Source organism: Pieris napi, chromosome 4, assembly GCF_905475465.1.
Source record: "Pieris napi chromosome 4, ilPieNapi1.2, whole genome shotgun sequence".
In the NCBI taxonomy this organism is placed as follows: Eukaryota; Metazoa; Arthropoda; class Insecta; order Lepidoptera; family Pieridae; genus Pieris; species Pieris napi.
This window is the reverse complement of record NC_062237.1, coordinates 4,197,142-4,217,110: the sequence shown is the minus strand read 5'-3', so window position 1 is coordinate 4,217,110 and position 19,969 is coordinate 4,197,142. Positions and strand designations below refer to the sequence as shown.

At 33.8% G+C, this 19,969-nt stretch overlaps 3 protein-coding genes across 3 annotated transcripts in view; 1 reads left to right on the top strand and 2 right to left on the bottom strand.

Moving 5' to 3' along the window:
- Positions 1-7,946, bottom strand: part of LOC125048594 (neurabin-1-like) — a 19,757-nt gene extending 11,811 nt beyond the window's left edge. Inside the window, exons 1-8 of the mRNA XM_047647342.1 lie at positions 7,520-7,946; positions 4,513-4,733; positions 3,700-3,896; positions 3,273-3,293; positions 2,857-2,982; positions 1,803-2,058; positions 1,263-1,351; positions 623-801 (exon numbers count right to left, since the gene is read on the bottom strand). Of these exons, the coding sequence (XP_047503298.1) occupies positions 623-801; positions 1,263-1,351; positions 1,803-2,058; positions 2,857-2,982; positions 3,273-3,293; positions 3,700-3,896; positions 4,513-4,733; positions 7,520-7,544 (1,114 nt within the window). The 5' untranslated portion in view covers positions 7,545-7,946. The remainder of the gene's footprint in view (positions 1-622; positions 802-1,262; positions 1,352-1,802; positions 2,059-2,856; positions 2,983-3,272; positions 3,294-3,699; positions 3,897-4,512; positions 4,734-7,519) is intronic.
- Positions 7,931-19,969, bottom strand: LOC125048881 (proline-rich extensin-like protein EPR1). Its single transcript, XM_047647836.1, has 4 exons — positions 19,537-19,969; positions 15,640-15,707; positions 8,812-10,059; positions 7,931-8,032 (listed from the first exon to the last, which is right to left on the bottom strand). The coding sequence occupies exons 3-4, from the start codon at positions 10,027-10,029 to the stop codon at positions 7,931-7,933; spliced, it is 1,320 nt and encodes a 439-aa protein (XP_047503792.1). The 5' UTR covers positions 10,030-10,059; positions 15,640-15,707; positions 19,537-19,969.
- Positions 10,530-15,337, top strand: LOC125048595. Its single transcript, XM_047647343.1, has 7 exons — positions 10,530-10,833; positions 11,024-11,108; positions 11,518-11,594; positions 12,088-12,270; positions 12,812-12,983; positions 13,808-13,887; positions 15,083-15,337. Exons 1-7 carry the CDS (start codon positions 10,605-10,607, stop codon positions 15,274-15,276), a joined length of 1,020 nt encoding a protein of 339 aa, XP_047503299.1. The 5' UTR covers positions 10,530-10,604; the 3' UTR covers positions 15,277-15,337.

The window sequence follows — 19,969 nt, the reverse complement described above, 5'->3', positions numbered from 1 at the left end:
TACTGAGGTCATTATTATTATATACACAACTGGACTTGTACGGTTTCTGGGTCATCAGGGTGGTTAAATTATGGAGGATTTTATATTTACTCTATATTAACCACTCGCATACAACAATAGATTATATGCAAAATAATTAAATGTTAATTGCTATGAAACGAATGAATGCAATGTAACTGTTGAAGAGAGTGCCTGCGTCTGGCTATGTTCTCAGGACTTAACTCCGACGATTTAAGTAATCGTTATAAAACTAAGAAAGCCTGAGTGAGCAAAATGTACAGCCGTACAGGACTGTATGTTGTTGTTTATGACTGTAAATATATTGAAATACCTATATATAACAATTAATATAATAATAGTAAAATATCTATATCGGCCTAATATCTAGATTAAAAAATACAATCTTAAATAAACAGATGTTTTACTCGAAAAATATGCTTATAAAGTCATAAAAAACCAGGAACTAAGTAATATTTAACTAATGTAACTCTATCTAATGTAATATGTAACTCTTAATGTTGTAACTTGAATAAATTTTTACATTTTAGATTTTTTGTGCTACTCCATTTATCAAAAAGGCTAATAAATTAATGTGCGACGTAGCGAGGCATAATAATATTACCTATAATCGACAATCCAAGTCCGTCAGCACCCTTAACGAGATCCACCGGAAACACGTGCATCTTCTCCACTCTCTTCTCCAGCTCGTATTCAGCAGACGCAGCCACCGGGTCCACATCTTCATTGCGGCGATCGTATTCCCGGACAGAGTGGGTTGAAAATACTTGCATTGGATTGGTACTGAAAGATCCAGATTAACAAAATGTCTTTAATGGTTTTAGAAAAAATTAAATTACCTAAGTCTGGGCCTCAGATTTCTGTATTTGTTTCGTGAGCATTTATTTTTATTAATAAACAGGTAGGTGATCAGCCTTCTGTGCCTGACACTGCCGGTTTCCTCACGATGTCTTTCCTAGTGTTAAATACGCACATAGAAAGTCCATTGGTGCACAGCCGTGGTTCGAACCTACGACCTACATGAGAGTCGCACACTGAAACTAAGCCAACAGTCTCCTTTTTTACAAATATAAACCCAAATTATTTAAAATATATCAATATTTTGTATATCGGCTTCAAAGTCACTAAAATTTGCGATAACATTATGAAATTATCTACAACAGTGTTATTTTAGGTTAATTTCTTATTTTGCTAACAATTTTCTTATTATAATTAAAAATTAATGTTCTTAGTCAGGAACTTACCTAAATTTAACTCTACTGCTCTTTTTCACAAATACTGGTGGGTAGTAATCATCATCGTCATCTTCTTCTATTGGTGGGAGACCAGCGACCTCAACGAAAATTATAGTAATTAATTTTTAGCTTTTGAGGCAATAACAAAGTTTTAAACTTGCCGTTTAGTTTTCGTAGTCAAAACAAGTTTAAACCGTTAGATCGCTGTATATATGAATGAATATGATATGAATTTGGTTTCTTCAGAGAGAGAGAGAGAGAACAGCTAGAAAATAAAGGCTAAATTTCAAAACCCTCATTTATTTTTTATTTTTATTGGGTAAGCAAAGACCACGGGCTGCACTAGCTACGGTCCTGACATCCTTTATTGCTAAACCCACTTTCATGGCACTTTTTAATAACTGGAATTATTGAATACTTTCCGCATTGACTAAAGAACTCCTGTTTAAAGAATTGTGAAATAAAGAACAATCACGTGAGAAAAATAGAGATATTTATGCACTTTCTAAAAAATATTACGCATAATTGCTAAAGCTGTATTAGACTCACTTCAGTATAAAAGTGTCCATCTTCGAAGTAGTGAATTCCATTTTCCTCTGCCAGTTCTCTGAGCGACCTGGGCGGGTAGCTTTCAAAGACATTATCCGGTTCCGTGGATTCCGGTTCCACCTCCGCTTCGTTCTGTATCGTACTTTCGAGCGGTCTCTCCGCTTCGCTTTGTTCCGGTTGTACGCGCGCGTCGCCTCCCGCGCCCGCGTCCGCTTCCAGTGAAACGAACTCGTAGCTCTCGTCCACTGACTGCATGCTGCATATTATTTTTTCATTATTTATAAAATACTTGAAAATTTGAATGTCACTAATGTACTAAATGTAATCATTTCAATGCTAATCTATATATATTCAAAACCGTTTACGACATTACGTTTAGAACAACAACCGGTTAAATTGACCATAATCACAGATCCCGGCTGAATTCTATTAGACCGCCTTATTAAAAAAAAAGGGTGCGTGTACTTATGTAAGTTATACTTCTTTGGCATTATTAAAAATAGTTTTTGATTACAAATAATAAATTACAATTAAATAATCAAAGACTGGAAAAGGAGTCATTATAGTCAATATAGTTCAGTATACATTTGAAAAATTAAATAAATAAATATTTATTATTATTCTCTTACATTAAGTGTAACATAAATTCTATTATTATTCGAATGTTGTTTTTAAATTAAGTGCAATGCCGTAGCATCTTCCGTGGGCAACTTCATTCTGTTAATTTAGCAACTTCATTCTGTTAATTTAGTGTCACGGTGCGCGCGCATCGTAAAATTTCACTCTCATAAATTTTTCATAACGCGCCTAAAGAAGTATAACTTCAAAATAACAGATTTTGTTAATGTAGAAAAATGATAATAATATGTACACATCTTATAATTTTCATGTGAAATAAATAAAATGTAGTTTTATTTTATACATGAATGTATTTAACGCACATTCAAGAATAAGTACATATTAGGTACTTAATAATAACGTCATCGGTTTTTACGACCAAATATGAGTAGTTCGATGTCGTTATAATAGATTTTGACTGTAATTCAATACAAACCTCTCATAAGAGAGCATGGACTGGTAGCTGTCGTTGAGCGAGACACCGTTATCGTGAGGCAACGCGTGCGGCGACAGCATCGCCACTATCTCTTGAGCCTGCTCATCAGACAGCAGAGCTTCTTGCCTAAAATTCAAAGCGTTATGACAAGATCTTATTACGTTCCATTGTAATTATAACTTCATACCCGCCAGAGTACTTGACAGTACAATAATTGGAGTTTATACATAAACTAAACACTTTATAATTAAGGATCGTATGTGATACTGTGAACATAAAATAATATTTTTTAATAACAATAATAGTAAAGAAGACAATATTATATGTATTTGGTATACCTATGCAAAGAATAAAGTCACGCGTTACATTTGGCAGAAAGAAGAATGAAACAGTTCGCATGAACCGAGCAAGCTTACCTAAGTTTTTTCTCCAGAATACTGCGTGATCGGGCAAGAATGAAGCGTTGTGCAGGCAGCATGCAAATGATAAAAAATCCACGTTTAATTCAAGTAAAAAGCACGCAATAGAACTCATCGCACACAGATACTCACGTGTACAAAGATTTGAAAATAAATAAAATAGCGTGCAACAAATAATATGAAACAATATTGCGACGTACAGGCGCCACTCGTAATATAACGAGAGTGAAAACATATAGTAATGAAGAAGAAAGTAGGCCTAAAGTAGTGCAACTTAATAAATTAAAATTTTATGGCATAGTTAACATCGTTAAATAATTTTACTATGCATTTTAAGATATCGTCACTGTCATACAATATTATCAAAAATATATAGTTATAACATTAATTGCATTGTATTTGATATAGTGATTAAATCACGCACCTGGAGCTTAAAAGTATTTCAGCTTCATCTGGCGTCATACTGTCAGGCTGTTTGGCGTCTGCATCATCGTAATCTGCGGTATCACTGCCGCGTGGCTCCGGGGGGTTATCCTCCGACACACTCCATTGGCTGGTGGTCGATTTGTCGAGCACCTCTATGGAGCCTTGACTAGCTTCGCTTACTACTACACCCGAGTCCTGAAGTATATAAACATTTTTTTTAATAACAAAGGCACGACATAGTTTTTGAAATATTTAGTACATGTTCACGTTGATTACTAAGGTAACTCTGGATTAATTCAATTCATTTTTGGGTCCGAAGGTCACTTAAGGATCTAGTCAAATGATTGATTCATATAATTTTTTAATTTGCATTTGGTTTAGAAAATTTCCTAATACATTTGATTTTTTTGTAGATTAGGCTTAGAAAATTTCTAAGTCGTACCTAGGCTTAAGAATATTCCATATTTCAAAATTGATATTCATATCAATCAATCAGTTTATATTCATAGAACAATTAGTAATGATCGATTATGAATTATTTATTTTGAATTAAAAATATAAGTGTTTAAATATTTCACTTACTCGAACAATTTGTAAGTCAAACCTACATCATTCTGTAAAACGCGCAAAACATTTATTTTATTATATCATAATTTTAAATTAAAAATAAATCAATAGTCAAATACGTTTTATTCCCGTGAAATGTATTTTCTCTATTACATATAGGACAAAGTACTGTATAAGATGTTCTTATAGTATATTCTATTAGCTAAGTGATAATATCATTAATATATCATCTGTCTAAACCTACCTGCTGCTGAACAGATAATGTATCCGGGTCGGATCTGGCTCGTTCAGCATCACGGATATCGCGTGTGAGTGGCAGAGGAGGCTCTCGGTACTCTGCGGGCCGGAGCCTCGCCACCACTTCTGGTGAGGGTTCATTGAACCCACCCTCATCTGAGACGCTGGGCGTCCGAGACCTTGTACGGGCAGTCTCATCTGGATCGGACGATTTCCGACCTCCGCCTACTGAAATGGGAAACAAGTTTATTAATATTTTATTAACAATATATATTTTGGTATTGTCTTTTATTGACATAACTTTCACACATTTGATAATAAAACAATTTTTTACTGGATAGAAGTTATGTATTTATAGCTGTGATACTTTTTGACATTCAACACCTTTTGTCTTCAGTCACCGTGATCACGCACGCGTAAAGCACGCGAAACGTCGGTGAAATTTAAAATTATGAAAAATAATTGTAAATACATAACTTCAATCCGGTAAAAAATTGTTTTATTATCAAATATATATTTTATTAATATTATGGAGTTTAGTAGATTAATAATATAAGTTGTTCTCCTATATCTAACATATAAAATTGTCGTGTCGCGGTGTTTGTGGTTAAACTCCTCCGAAACGGCTAGACCGATTCTCATGAAATTTTGTGTGTATATTGGGTATGTCTGAGAATCGGACAACATCTATTTTTCATCCCCCTTAATGTTAAGGGTAGTCCACCCCTAATTTTTTTTAATTTTAGCAAAACATTTTATGATACAGCATTAAAAAATACATAAAATCCCTAATTTTCACCCCTCTACGATCAACCCTTATTTTTTATTATAAATGATAAACACGGCAAAACGACGTTTGCCGGATCAGCTAGTATATATATAAAAATCCGATTAGTTTTTGTCATACTTACGCGAAGCTAGACTTTTGAATCTTTTTCTTTGACTTTTTGTTTGTAATATTGTGACTATGTTATAAAATGTATACGTTTTAATACGACACAAGATCTACCAAACCAATTCATAAAACATACTGGTATTTTGCATATAGAACTCTAGTAAATATATTATACCTACAACTTTGACTTTCAAATAAACATTGATAACGCTATCGTCAAGGTTGTTTTTTAATATCTATTTCTGGTTCAACTATTTTGTATCGTCACCTATTGAGAAGAATATATTTGTCTCAATGTAATTAATATCTATTTATCGTTTATTACTCCCACGTGAAAGAATTGAGGTTATAACGAAATGGTGTTAATACTATTCTAAATTTAAAATGAGTTCATCCACAGGTACCCATCATTAGGTCATTAGCGCACCTATGCGCGGATTTAATAAACATCTTGTACATTTAACAGATACAAAATGCCTACTTTGCCTACTACCGTCATATTTAAAAGGAATATCAGATAAGATGCCGACTTGAGTTGATGTTATATAATTCTTTAGTAAAGTCCTGTTGCTGTACAGCGGAACAAATATTTCGTTAATAATTTTATATTCTTAGCGATCAACTTTTAAACGGGGAAATAATATTGTTTCCTCAGGAATCTAACACGCACTTTGCGCTACCATATAACGGAGACGAATTAAGTTGCATTGTCTATATATATATAATGAAAATGGTCTTCGTTTGAGGCTCAATCACGCCTAAACCACTGATCGTATCGACATGAAACTACCACCATTCGATGCGAAATTTTCCTAGATGGTTTATGGCTATTTATTTATTAAATGCCAACGTTCCTTCATTTTTTTATTGCTGTTTTACTTTTATGAAAATTTATCCATACGGACTTCACCGCGGAAACATTCGGGGAGGCTTCCTAGAACCTCTAAACGTCAACATCTGTTAAAAACTCGATTTTCGAAATACATATTTCAATTTTCTTAGCGGGAAGTTAAAAAGAAGAATAATAAAAATATGAAAAAAAATAAAATAGTGAAACATAAAATTTATTTTAATTCGTCCAGCAAAGCGGGCGCGAAACGGCTAGTAATAGTATAATAATAAAAAAAATATTACGCAATCTTTAATTATCAATAACCGTTAACAAATGATTATTCAATAAAAAAAATAGTTCTCCCGATGCTTGGTTACGTGTTCAATGTTAAAAACAATATAAAGTAAACCATTTTTGCTATAGCGAGGTTTTCTACGTAATATCGAATCATACAATTCATTTTAGTCTCGTTGTGACATAAAAAATGTATGGTTTATTAGTTCTATTTGCCAGTTCATTGATGCGACCCGGGCTTTGTTAATTAACACTTGTCAGCATTCAACGGAGCATTGTTTACAATTAATTTTCTACAATTCCCGCTACGCTTTAACGTTAGAAGAAAATTTTACTTCGAGCGATATGAAAATCTTTATTGTACTTCAGATAAGAAACTGCGATACGGAAGATGACCTAATAAGTTTTCTTTTCTGCTTGAACCACTTCGTAAATGATTGTTAAAGCTACTTGGTATTTTTATGAGGTCAAGATTCCTAAATAGGCCGTCAAGATTTTATAAAGTATCAAGACAACTCTTCCCACACAAACATTAAGTGGATATTTTAAAATATATTTGGTAACCATGAGGTTTTTTATTTATTTTAACGTAAGTGGTTCTTGCGACTAAAATTAATTAAAAATTATATAGTGCGCAAACCGGATAAATAGTTCATATCAAAATTAATGTGTATCCGTAATCATCACTTGACAATAATGAGACAAACGAAAAAATAAAAACATTAAAATTGTATAATTTTAATCTTTTCTATTGACGACTTTTGTATAGTACGGATTTCAATAACACCATTGCTGGAAGGCATTGTTGTCTATACAATAAAAAGTCTATATTCTTGAGTCTCACAAAAGAGGTACTTACTATAACAAATGTCTATAAAAGTCATAAGAACTTTCTAAGATTTTGACAAATTCATATTATTGCAAATAGGTTTTATAGTTTTCTGTTATATCTGTATAGTTAAAATGAGCTTCAAGTTTAAGAAAGTTACTAACCAATACAACACCCGCACAGGCGCATACCGTCGGAACCTCGGTGCGGGCAACCCTTAATGACTTCATCCCCATTCCATTGCAATCTTTCGCGTACACTCACGCGCACATTTAACTCTAAACGACGTATTTTGGCGACACTGGGTCACTTAACTATACACCCACTTTAGACACTCACAAAACACTTCATTATGAAAAGTTTCCTTTGAATTCTGGTCTTATTAGGTGTGCAAAATAAACTCCACGATACGTAAATAGCGTTTTCGGGACCAAAAATGTTAAATAAAAACAACGTATCGGCACTGGTTTAGTGATATTTAAGAACTCCCTCGTATTCAGACATAACATGAATATGGCGACAAGCTTATTGTAATTGTGCCAGTTAAATAGAGTAGAGGTAGGGGCAGGACGGCGTCAGTCGAGTAACTGCGCGGAGGCGGCGCCGGAGCATCTAAATCGGGATCGCAAGTCTCGCTTCTCAAATACCTTGACTTCCTCAATATTACATTGAACCCGCTGAACGCGAGACCGCCAAACGTACGTCAATCCACACCCACTTATAACAGACTACAATTTGCGATGTTTTTATGTGTCAAGCCAAGAACGCTTCTGCTCAATTTATAATGTAAAAAAAAACATAATTACGTGCGACGGCGTGGATATCCGATACAATTTAAGAAGACTTATTTGATACCCTGTTTGATCACAATATTTTAAGCTTTCTTAACTATTATATTGAATTTAATCAAGGCATTATTAAATTTTAGTAAATTTCTGTATTTTTTCTCGTATATTTAGTAATACTAGTAAAAGCAAAATTAACCTGTTTAAAAATATTTTCAATATTTAACTGGAGTGAAAATCGTGCGGCTCTTTGCACCCCTCTTGTCTATATACTTTAATACTGTTTTTATTTAATTTACTTTTCCATTCGAACATTAAAGAGACTAAAAAAACAATGTTGTTGTATAAGGTATGAACAGATAAAGAGATAACCGTGATAAGCTCTACATCAAAAACATTTCAAGATAACAATAAAAGAACTTACATTGCGATGGAGAAACCGGCGCTTCGGATGTTGAGCGTGGCAGGCTGTGAACTGGCGACGCTAAGGGCGATGTCAGTGGTGACCTATTTGCCACATTCACATTGACTGGTGACTCGGGTGTCGAAGACCTACGACTAGCCTTTTCCTCCCAATCACCACTGCACCGCGATGTCTCCTCGTTTTCTTCCAAATGGGGCCTAGGTACAACATCACACACATCCGGTCTTGTAGAAACTAATGCACCGACAGGTTCATCATCTGCAAGTATTATTTTAGGAGACGATACAGGGGATTTATCCACTGCTTTTTCTTTATCAATCTTTTCATCCAAACTTTCCAATGGTGGCGAAAATTCTTCAGGTAAAGAAGTAACCGGCGAGATGCTGTCATTATGTGCACTTTTATCATCTGGCACTGGCGGCGGTGGAGATCTTGGCATTCGTATGGGGGGTGAAGGTAATATTTTGTGAAACTTAATCGGAGATACATTTCCTTCGCTTGATGAAACAATAGTAGACGTTGTTATAGTCGATACACGCTCCACAACTTTAGCAGAATGAGAGTACATATCAGTTCTAGGAAGTGGTTTTATTTCTCGCACATCATCTTTTTCAGGTGTTACCAAACTTCTTGTTTCTGTAATTTGTATAACAGCGGAATGAATTTCTGCTTTGGGTGATGGTGAACTTCTTACGGTGGGTGATTTCGCACTATTAGATCTAGGAGAAGGTAGTACAGGTGCGACGTTTTTAACAGGACTAGGTGATTTCGCAACAGGTACGCTTCGATTCACTAAAGCAGTAGGCAGTGTAGTGGGTCGCTCCAAGTGAGTATCAATCGCACCCGGAGAAAGTGGCGGAGTATACACTCGCGAAGGAACCACATATCTATCAGTATCTTCTGGAGATTTGCGGTCTTGGGCTAAAAATTTATTTTCTATTTTTTCGTTTTCAGTTTTGGCAGGACGAGATTTATTAAAGTGAGAAGTCCAATTTCTCTGCTTTTCTATTAGTTCTTTATTAAACCGTCTATCAGGTTTCTCTGGCTTTGGAAGCACACTAGGTTTGACTGGTTTTGGTGGCGGTTGTGCAGCACCATTTGACAATTTGTCTCCATTAATTGCAGAGGCGTATGGCACAGTCGGAGGGCCATGACTTCGAGGCGGACTCACGGAGCCGGCAGAGCTGGACCGAGAGCGGGACGGAGCACCTGGTGATACTCCGCGTGTTCCAGCGAAACTGGCAGCAGCAGAAGGTGACTTTTCGATCCGGAAACCACGATTTTCTTCACCTAACTTTTCAAATAACGCGCGAGCATTATTAAACCTAGCCAAATGGCTCTCAGTCCTCACAACCGTAACGTCGGTTCCTCGCATGTCTTCGTCGTCTCTAGAAGGCATTCCTTGAAATATATTTGCTATTTTTGAAACTTTAGTGCCGTGTACACGTTTTTTGCTCTCCTCCATACTGGCCTGGCACGGCCTCTTTACTCCAATCTGAAAATGAGATAATAATGTTAGTGTGGTTCACTTTCTCATGACGTTACAACTGAATAAATAGGCCGTTTCTCCGAATGTAAAATTGATAATAAAGATAAGGTACAACAGCTCAGGTTGTCTGCGCTCGGTGCAAACACTAGCGCACACGGCGCTATTATCACTCACGACCTGACTCTGCCGTGTACCGAGTAATTTAACTTGAGATAGCGATATACTGCTGATAACAACCTTACTCATACATATTAAACGAATAGGCTATTAGACATTGCGATCTCTCATTATAACAACAACATTATATAGAAATTGCAATCAAATAAATAATGGTATTAATATCAAAAACACTTTTGACCTAACTTTTAATTGAAACGATTCTTCTTGAATTTTCAAGATTCATTTATTTAAATCTACAACGTTTAAATGAGTGTTACTTATAATATCTACCGACACACGATGTGATAAGATAATTTTAAATGTATTGATAAGGTTTCAATCACTAATTAACAATGCATTGTTTTCATAAAAGTTTCACGAAGAAGTAAAATATGAATATTATATTAATTTGTGTAACGGTTGTAAGTGTTTTTTTGACGACTAAAGTATTTTATGCTCAGAGGTGTGAAAAAGCCCAGGCGTGTATAACTGATTTGACGGCGGAAGATTGCGGTGTAGGTCTTTATACCTTAACCAGAAACAGTCACATATTTAACTGCTGTCCGGGATGTACGCTCAATGCACCAGAAGAAGAAGAAGATGAGGATGACGATTATTTAGGTAAGTGTATTTTCAATTCGTCTTTTATACAAATTTCTACTTAATAGTACAGATTTTAGTAGGTTTGGAATACATACAAAAACGTCATATCTATAGATAGGCTATGACAAGTAATGTCTAATTTATATACCAATACCAATAGGTAATAAATAAATGCTGATATAATATTTCATCTTATATTTTTAACTAGACCACGAGTGCAGGCCACCTGCAAATTGCCTGCCCGACGGTTCATTCTCACCTGTACAATGCAAAGGCGATTCATTTACTGGCAGGTGAGTCGATATAATTATGAAATCGCATAACTCCTTTTCTGGAGCATCCGATATATGTAGACGATTTCTATTATGATGTATGTAATATCCGTGAAATATGCAACTGAATATCTTATAATTTTTTTGCCAATCGATATGTACACAAGAAATCAACGTTTATAAATGGTTTCGTAAAGTATTTGTCTACCATATAATGTAAATCTCAGACCAAAAGCCTAGGCAAAAGCACTATTTAGCCAGTATACAACAGAACAGTCGGCACTAGTTAACATAAGCCACTAATCAATTTATATGTATATATAAAATATGTATATATAAAAAATTTAAATGTATATATAGTAGGTTTACACGAAATTTCATATCATTTTCCTTATAATGCATTGTTAAATATAATATTAAAACAACACAGATGTTTCTGCGCGGATAAAAAGGGTCGAAGAATATTTGGACAAATGTGGAGGAGCGAAGCAAGCGAGATGTCATGCGGTATGTTTTTATTACAATCGAAACTCACCTGAGCCACAATCATATTTAAGATAACAGGAAAACTCAAATCTAAACCCCAAGCATTATAACGTATGCATAACAATTTATAAAAAATAATAAAGAATATTTATAGCGAGAATTTATATTTTTACAAAATTTTGAATGACTATTAATGACATCGTGATTTCTGTATATTGTCAAAAGCTTCAAGTGTCAGTCATTTTAAACATTTCCCAAAAAAGCATAATGAATTTCTTTAAATATCTGTGGTAACACATATAAAGGCCGATTTACATTATCTTAGTGTTTAGGAGAGTGCTTTAGGATAGTACTTTAGTTGAAACATGTAAACGCTACTTGCTTTAGTAAACGCTACGCTAAAGAACTTGCCTTTCAAGTTGTACTAAAGCACTCTCCTAAACACTAAGATAATGTAAATCGGCCTTAAGGTAAGATTAGGGAATCATCAGTCATACAACATCTTAACTTTCAGCTTGCAGCAGAGCAAGACGTAACTTAGAGGAGGAAGGAAACGTTGTGACCTTTCACTGCACATCCACTGGCGATTACGAACCTCTACAATGCAACCAAGGAATGTGCTGGTGCACTGAACCGAAAACTGGACAGCCGACAGTGACTCCTGTCCCGGAGACGGACATGACAATGTTGCCATGTTGTAAGTATGTAAATTAGGCATAAGGTCAATGTAGTGAGTGCTTATTGTACCACTGAGAGGATGCAGACAATTTTCAAATGAATTATGATCATTATTCGCTTATAAAATCACTTCATTGGCATGTCTTAATTTAAAGATTACTATTATATATAATTAAAAGTGTGAGCAGGCCTAGTGTCTTCAGTGCACTCTCATCCCTGAGGTCGTAGGTTCAATCCCCGGCTGTGCACCAATGGACTTTCTTTCTATGTGCGCATTTTAACATTCGCTCGAACGGTGAAGGAAAACATCGCGAGGAAACCGGCTTGCCTTAGACCCAAAAAGTCAACGGCGTGCGTCAGGCGCAGAAGGCTGATCCCCTACTTGCCTATTAGATTATCAAATGATCATGAATACAAAAATCTGAGGCCCAGGCCTAAAAAGGTTGTAGCACCATTGATTTATTTTATTATATTTAATTCAGCAGTACTGTAGTTCTAGATTAATATAAAGCGTGTAAAAATATGTTTACCGGATTTCTAATTTATCTCCAATTATAAAGACAGTTCATCGTCCGTCGGTGAGCAATATTTAAGACGATGCGAGAGTATCGCTTTCGCCTTATCAACCATACAGAAAGAGCAAACGGAACATGGAACTCATTTCTACGGCAATCCAACGACATTTTGTGATTATGATGGAAGTTATGGCCCTTATCAAATTCAGAATGGAATGTAAGTACACCATATCTAATTAAACAAATCTTACTGTTACAGTTTAGATAACTTCATCACCACATTACAACTTCTAACGTCTATTTTAGCACTTGTAAATCTAATACGGGATAGATAACAAAAATAAGTGGTAATAAAATTTTGATCTTAACAATAGAATTTTATGTGCGTATAACTAAAGTGATACATGCAGCACTATACGCCAATATTTCAGAAGGTTTTTCATTCACACCCAAGTAATAAAACCTTTTGACGTGATAACGTCTTTAAAATCGTTTTAGTCGGGTGACATGTTCAGAAACTTGTGTCACACCAAAACCTCACGAGCGCGATCGCAGGTATAACGATAGAGAGAGACGGACCGATCTCCCGTCTCATCTCGAGCGCTGCCAGTCATTCCGTGAATGTATGAAGAAAAATGTATATCATAGTCGAATAAGTAAACTTGTCATTTTACACCCGAAATTTATCATCAAAAGTGTGCATAAAACGATAGATGTAATTTAAAATTTGAAAAAATTGTTATCTTCATTAATTCCTTACTTCCCAAAAACCTATATCACCAATAAGACGTTATCACGTAAACATCTCGATCGTAAACCTACTTTACAAACAACCAATATTTTTTTTTTAATAAAGACTTGACTGACCTAAATTCTAAATGAAAAAACGTCTGCTTGCTGAATTTCCAACACTTAAAAGTCGGTCGTCAAAAAATGCTACACCAGTTTTTCCATGGCACAATGGAGGACGAAGACAATTCTAAAATTAAATTTTTGTCCTAATAATACGCAGTGTACTTAAAAGCTTATGGGAACTTTCAGAGCCTATTGTACCGGACGTGATGGGAAAATTTTGGGATCCTGGCAAGCCATTGTGAACGAAATGAACAACATGAATTGTAGTAAGTAACCGAACCATCAACCACTAAACAATCCTACACTATAGAGTTTACTACTTACCTTTAACCGCAGTCCGCAACATTTCCTTAACGATCATAAGGAAGTTGACTAAAATAGAATTTGTAGCGGTCCCCACACAATCTATTAATAGGATATATGGGGAACCATTCTCAACTTTAAGGAAACTTCAATCGATTTCAGAAATCTATAATTAAACATTACTTATGAATTAATGATTAATTCATAACCTATAAAGTTATTAACTATTTCCAGAGAGTACTCATTTGACACATACAACTTAAGTATTGAAATACGATGTTTTTTTTTTATTTTTACGTTGAGCTTGGTAATGGAAACTTCCTCACAACTTTTTCTACACAAGTCTAATTCCAATAAGGCCGCTCGATGTTCTTACACTTAGTATTTGTTTTAGTATTTGAATATTTTAGCGTTGTATTGACGTTTATCTATTCGTTGTTAGTTAAAGATTGTTTACATGTCACTGCCAAGAGACGGAAACATAACGTTACAGTTAGTGCATTGCTAAGCGAATTCGCGGCGACCGGTTTGCGACCATGACCCGATTCCCAACATCTCGTGCTCATTCATTCTTCGTGTTCGGAATGTGAGAGTCATAGGATATGTCCAATCAACTAACTGTTCTACAGAGAAAACGAAAGCTGCCCACCTACATTTTGCCATAGCTTTAATCCGCATAGCTTCCCATACAATCATATTATTCGCTTCTCGATCTTTTTTTAAACTAAAATACTTTTTGGATAACTATAAGCAAGCCCAAATGTGTTTTTTCATATCAAATAAAATATCCATCATTTATGGTACGAGACGTTTCATTATAAAATAGGTTCAGTGGATGCGGCATTAATGTATTACATTTGATTTTGTCGTGTAGCAGCTTTTTATGAGAAATATTTTAAAATTCTAATAATCAAACTCAAACTCGAAATATCTTTATTCATGTAGGTAAACAAGTACACTTATGAATTGTCAGAAGGAAGATAAATTAATTGTAAATTTACATTTACTACCAGTTCGCAAGTCAAGGGCGTAGAGCGGGTAAGAAGAACTGGCAAGAAACTTTCCGCCACTCTTTTTAATCGCCAAGTATTGTCATACAAATTGTTTGAACTGTTTGAATCCATAGTAATAAATCCCATTCAACATTTTTATTCACAGACTGCGCTCGTGACTCTGCGTTACATTTCCCGGAGCGTGGCATGACGGTGGCTGAAGTATGTCAGCCTAATGGCAACTATCGACCAGACCAATTTGGTAATGGTCGTATCTACTGTGTAGACTCCGACGGGTACTCGCTAGAACGCATAGATTGGCCAGAAGTTTGCGTTCGAGCCAGCAACGGCACGGCATGATTATAAATTCGAATTAAGAAGGCATTTCAATGAAAGTTCTATATGTTATACTTTATTATAATGTTCAGATCAATATTTATAGTTTTATTTTACCCACCGCATTGTTGAATGTTTAAACTCAAAAACATTTTATGAAACATAATGATAAATTTAACTCATATACTTTTTATTTGCTCTACCTCGGTAGAAGTAAATAATTTGAGATTCTGGACTGTATATGATTTTATTATGCTAAAAAGTTAGGATGGCATCATGGTAGTACATAAGCCTTATGACCTAATTCTATTAATTTATCAACACCATTTCGAGTAAAGTTTCCAGCAGATATATCAACTATAGCATAGGGGTCAAAATAATACGTACTTAACAGACGTGTCACAAGTAACAAGCGACGCGCGGCCGCTCGCTCGCCGCGTGCTTACAGCTGCCATCTGTAACAAAGCATAATTATTTTAATAAATCAATAAATATATATATATATTTTTCAATTACAATAAATAGTATTGTAGGAACTGTGTCAGTTTTGATCACGCCCGCAGCTAAAAGTGACAAAGTCCTAAATTTGATTCTCAAGGAAATTAAATCGTGGTGGGAAACCAATTCCGTGTTGTCCAAACACTTGTATATGCATTTTTTATAAAAAACGATCATAATGCCTTTACTATATGAGTGTTTTGATAAGGTCACACAAATATGTAATTTATGTTTTATCTGCCATAGTAAAACCTATTTTTTTAATAATTAATACATGTTAGTAATTTAAAATCAATAGATGCCGATTTTATACAAAATAAACGAATACATATTTTGTATACGTTTTAAACAAGAGGGAATTGATAATGATAACATAATCCAAGAACTTTTAAATTGTATTAATTCGAAACCACACAAGCATACTGAATGTCTGTAGGTACTTTGTTTTAATAAATTAAAATCTTCAAAAAATTCACATGCAAATTTATTTCAAAATCATCAATTTAACTAAATGACATATTTGTAAAAAAAACAAAACAATTCGTGTACAAAAACAAATACAATAACGAGTATAATAACAAACGCAGTTGTTTTGTATTTTTTTTTCAATAAGGGTTAACATACGATCAATAGGTAATGCAATGTTCACTTTCCGTATAGTATTACGTAAAATGACCTTAAAATTCAATACAGCCGCTACTAGTGTTCATTTCGTTTCAACATCATTGCACGAAAAATGCACGTAATTAATACTTCACTGACACTTCCGGTCAAAAAGTATTTAAACCACAGACATTTAATTTTGTTTAAGTCCACAAAGCTTTGTTATCAATAAACTATCTTGAGCGCTATAGTTACGTTAGAATAACGCAATTGCACTAATTGGATTAATTTATAAATGTATCCAAGAGACAACCTTAATGTTACATATTCACGGCGAATATTCGAAGTAGAAAAAGTAACATGATTGAAGTAACAGTAATTAATATTTATGAATGAAACCGAGAAAAACCTACTTAAACGTCGACTAGTCTAACTTTCAAGTGGAACTCAGATTCTCGTGCATAAGTAACAAAATGATCATATTACATATTTACCTTACTTATAAACGCGATTAAGAAAAAGAACAATTACGTTGTTTTATTTTAGAAAACACTTGGTTCTATCATAACAGCTAATTTTGTTCTAAAACCTTATTTCAGATCATAACTAAATCACTAAATTAACATTTCTTCATCATGAAATACATAGCAATTACGAATTTTCTGAAGAAAGAAAAATTTCTAATAGGTTTAAATTTAAAATCTTTAAATAAAAACATTTTTACACAATAACATAATATTATTTGTCAGATAATTTGCATAATGGGATCGAAGGTTAAACACGATGATTCACTTTTTTTGTTTGAATAACGAAAAAGCAACATTTGTTTTAATGTGTAGACAACATAAAATAAATACGGTCGTTAAAATTACTTGAATTACTTTCCCAGGATATATACAGTGTCCAAATCATTTCCTATTCATGACCAGCAATTTTATGAGATTCTGTGAAAGTACAAACGCATGTTTTAAATCAGTAATAGTAATTTGTAACGAAATTGTCCACTGTACTGATAACTGATAACACTAAATCAAATCAAAGTTTGAAAAAGTTGCCTGGTGCGAGTTCCGTCACGTATCGTTTTACGCTTTTTTGTATGCACGACTAATGGATATTGTAAACATGTTATTTTTTTATAAAATCAGTTTTGTAGTTTTTAAATTAAGCATGATAAACAAAACAAATCTATCTTTATAATACAAGAAGTGAAGACGTTGATTATGTTCTGACTAATACAAAATTCGCATCCTAAGCCCGAAACATTAGACTCGACACTTGCATCTCTAACATCACGTTCATTCTTTTTAGAGCTAAGTGCACTACTGCAGCATACATCATACATGTACACTGTAAGTCTCGCCCTACTGAGCCGTATGGAGACGGCAGCTTGGAAGTAGGAAGGCTCTTAAGTACATACTTGTAGACTGCGCATGGATTATGAAAAACACGGCCGATCTTAATTGCTATTAAAACTGGTTATTTTTGGTATATAGTTAATCACCTAACAATTATTTCTTCTATCAAAGTTATATTCACTAATGTCTGTGTTCTCACTTCTCGAGCGAAATCTTGTTAGAGCACAATCGCAAGATTTCTATCAGTCGTAAACTAAGCGTGCGTACCTACGCAATACAATAGAAACAAACAATATTATCCGAGAACTTGTATAATAAGGATATTGTGAAATGTAATGTTCTATTTAATACTTATATGGCTGAATTAATAGCCAAAACCAAATTATGTTCATGTTATTAATTAACAAATTATTTTGATTTAGTGTTTTTATTATACCCTTTTCATTAACATTATTTTAAAATTGACGTAACGTAAATTGATTTATTTTTCTAGACGCAGCTTCGACGCTTACTAGTTGATTTTTTTTATATCTAGATGGGCAAAGTTAACACCGACGAAAATTAACGAACACCACAATCTAAAAATGCTGCAGTTACAATATTATTAAGCCACTCTATGTTGACATGATATTAAGATCAAAACGAGCTATATCGAATCGTTGCTTTGAAATTTATTGGTATCGAGTGGAGGGCGCAAAAGGGCGTAGGGTAGTCTCATTGAACACTTGATCACGTTACTACTCCCCTTTAAATAACACATCAACAGTATAAAGTATTTAGTAAAAAAATATAAAACATTCAATAATTTAATTGGTATAGGCAACAGTGTTAGGCTAGTGGTTTAGGAATTCAGTCTTTAGGCTGAGGTAGGTTAGGCATGTAAACATTGTAACTATTAAAAATAAACACGGTTGGACAACAATGGCGGACAACTTGCGTATGCAAAAGAATAATTATAAGCCGAGGTTTTTATAATAGTAGAGAGCTGGTATTTCTTAATAATCTAATAACATTTATTTATTTATTTGTTAATATAGGATTATTTATGAATATAGATCATAAGCAGCAGCCACACTCAACATAGAATATTATTCTGAATCTTTTACATTAATACTCCAGCTTTAAAACTACACATGGTTTAAATAATTTTTATAGGTATAAATTGCACTGTGGAAAGTTTGTCATATTTTACACAATAATTCTATTTAAGATTAAGTTTATATAGTTTTATTTTGTGAGAATTTTTATGATCACAATGGAAACAATGCAAAAAATAAGATCACAACAGAAGCCATAAAACTATATTCTTCATGAAAATGTAAATAGGTATATAAAGAGAAACTGAAGAAGAATATAGGTTAAGCATTATTTCTATTTAATTATTTGACATGGCAAAACAGAAAAATAAAAAATGATGGCTAGAAAACTAAATACAACAAAAAATTGAGTTTTTAATCAATCTTCAATAATTAAATGTAGATATTTTGTTACTCCATTATGAACACATGAAAATTTTTTATAGAATAAAACAAAGTATGAGACGAGGTGAAGTGTGGTTGTGTTGTAAATATGTTTGTAATATATTTTATATATTTGAAAATATTTTCTATAAAAAAATTCCTCAAAAACTTAAATTTTTTATATTTAAATTAGATTTGTACAGCAATCAGGATTAATTCTTAATTAGTATTATTAAATCGATAAAATCAAGATAGGCGTTAAAGCAACAAATATCGGTAGATAACCAATTCAAAAATCCGGTATTTAAATAATGTTTATATGCAAAAGCTGATATTAAATTAATAGAAATTAGAAAAGCTACGCTGACCTTATAACAGCGTCACGTTTTCTCCACTAAGGTGCAATCCGGTTTGCCACATCAGAACAAGAATAAACCACATAACAAATAGTATTTTAACACAATTTCTCACTTTTCACCACATAAATAAACCTTTTTATATTTTCTACAAAATGTATCTTGTTAAATTTCCACACCTTAGGACACAAACAGTCAGTAGGTAGACAAGATATTCGAAAGCTTACGGAATTCTAGATGAAAGTATATGTAAGACGTTAAATACGATAGTTTCTGTTAAATTGCTACAAGAAGCAATTGAAATCTTTCTTTTATATCACGTTAAGATAATTTTGTATCGAATATACTAACAATTAAATTTTATACACATCACTGAAGCCGCTCTTAGCTTCACCGCACTTCACTCCCCGACCCCCGTGTTTTTCAATTTTCGGAAGCAGAGATA

Excerpts from the sequence above, each read along its gene's own strand:
- LOC125048881 (XM_047647836.1), bottom strand. The coding sequence starts at position 10,029 with ATGGAGGAGAGCAAAAAACGTGTACACGGCACTAAAGTTTCAAAAATA. Across the intron at positions 8,033-8,811 it reads TACTTGCAGATGATGAACCT|CGGGTTCAATGTAATATTGA; the intron begins GTCGGTGCATTA and ends TCTCGCGTTCAG.
- LOC125048595 (XM_047647343.1), top strand. The coding sequence starts at position 10,605 with ATGAATATTATATTAATTTGTGTAACGGTTGTAAGTGTTTTTTTGACG. Across the intron at positions 10,834-11,023 it reads TGAGGATGACGATTATTTAG|ACCACGAGTGCAGGCCACCT; the intron begins GTAAGTGTATTT and ends ATTTTTAACTAG. Across the intron at positions 13,888-15,082 it reads AATGAACAACATGAATTGTA|ACTGCGCTCGTGACTCTGCG; the intron begins GTAAGTAACCGA and ends TTTTATTCACAG.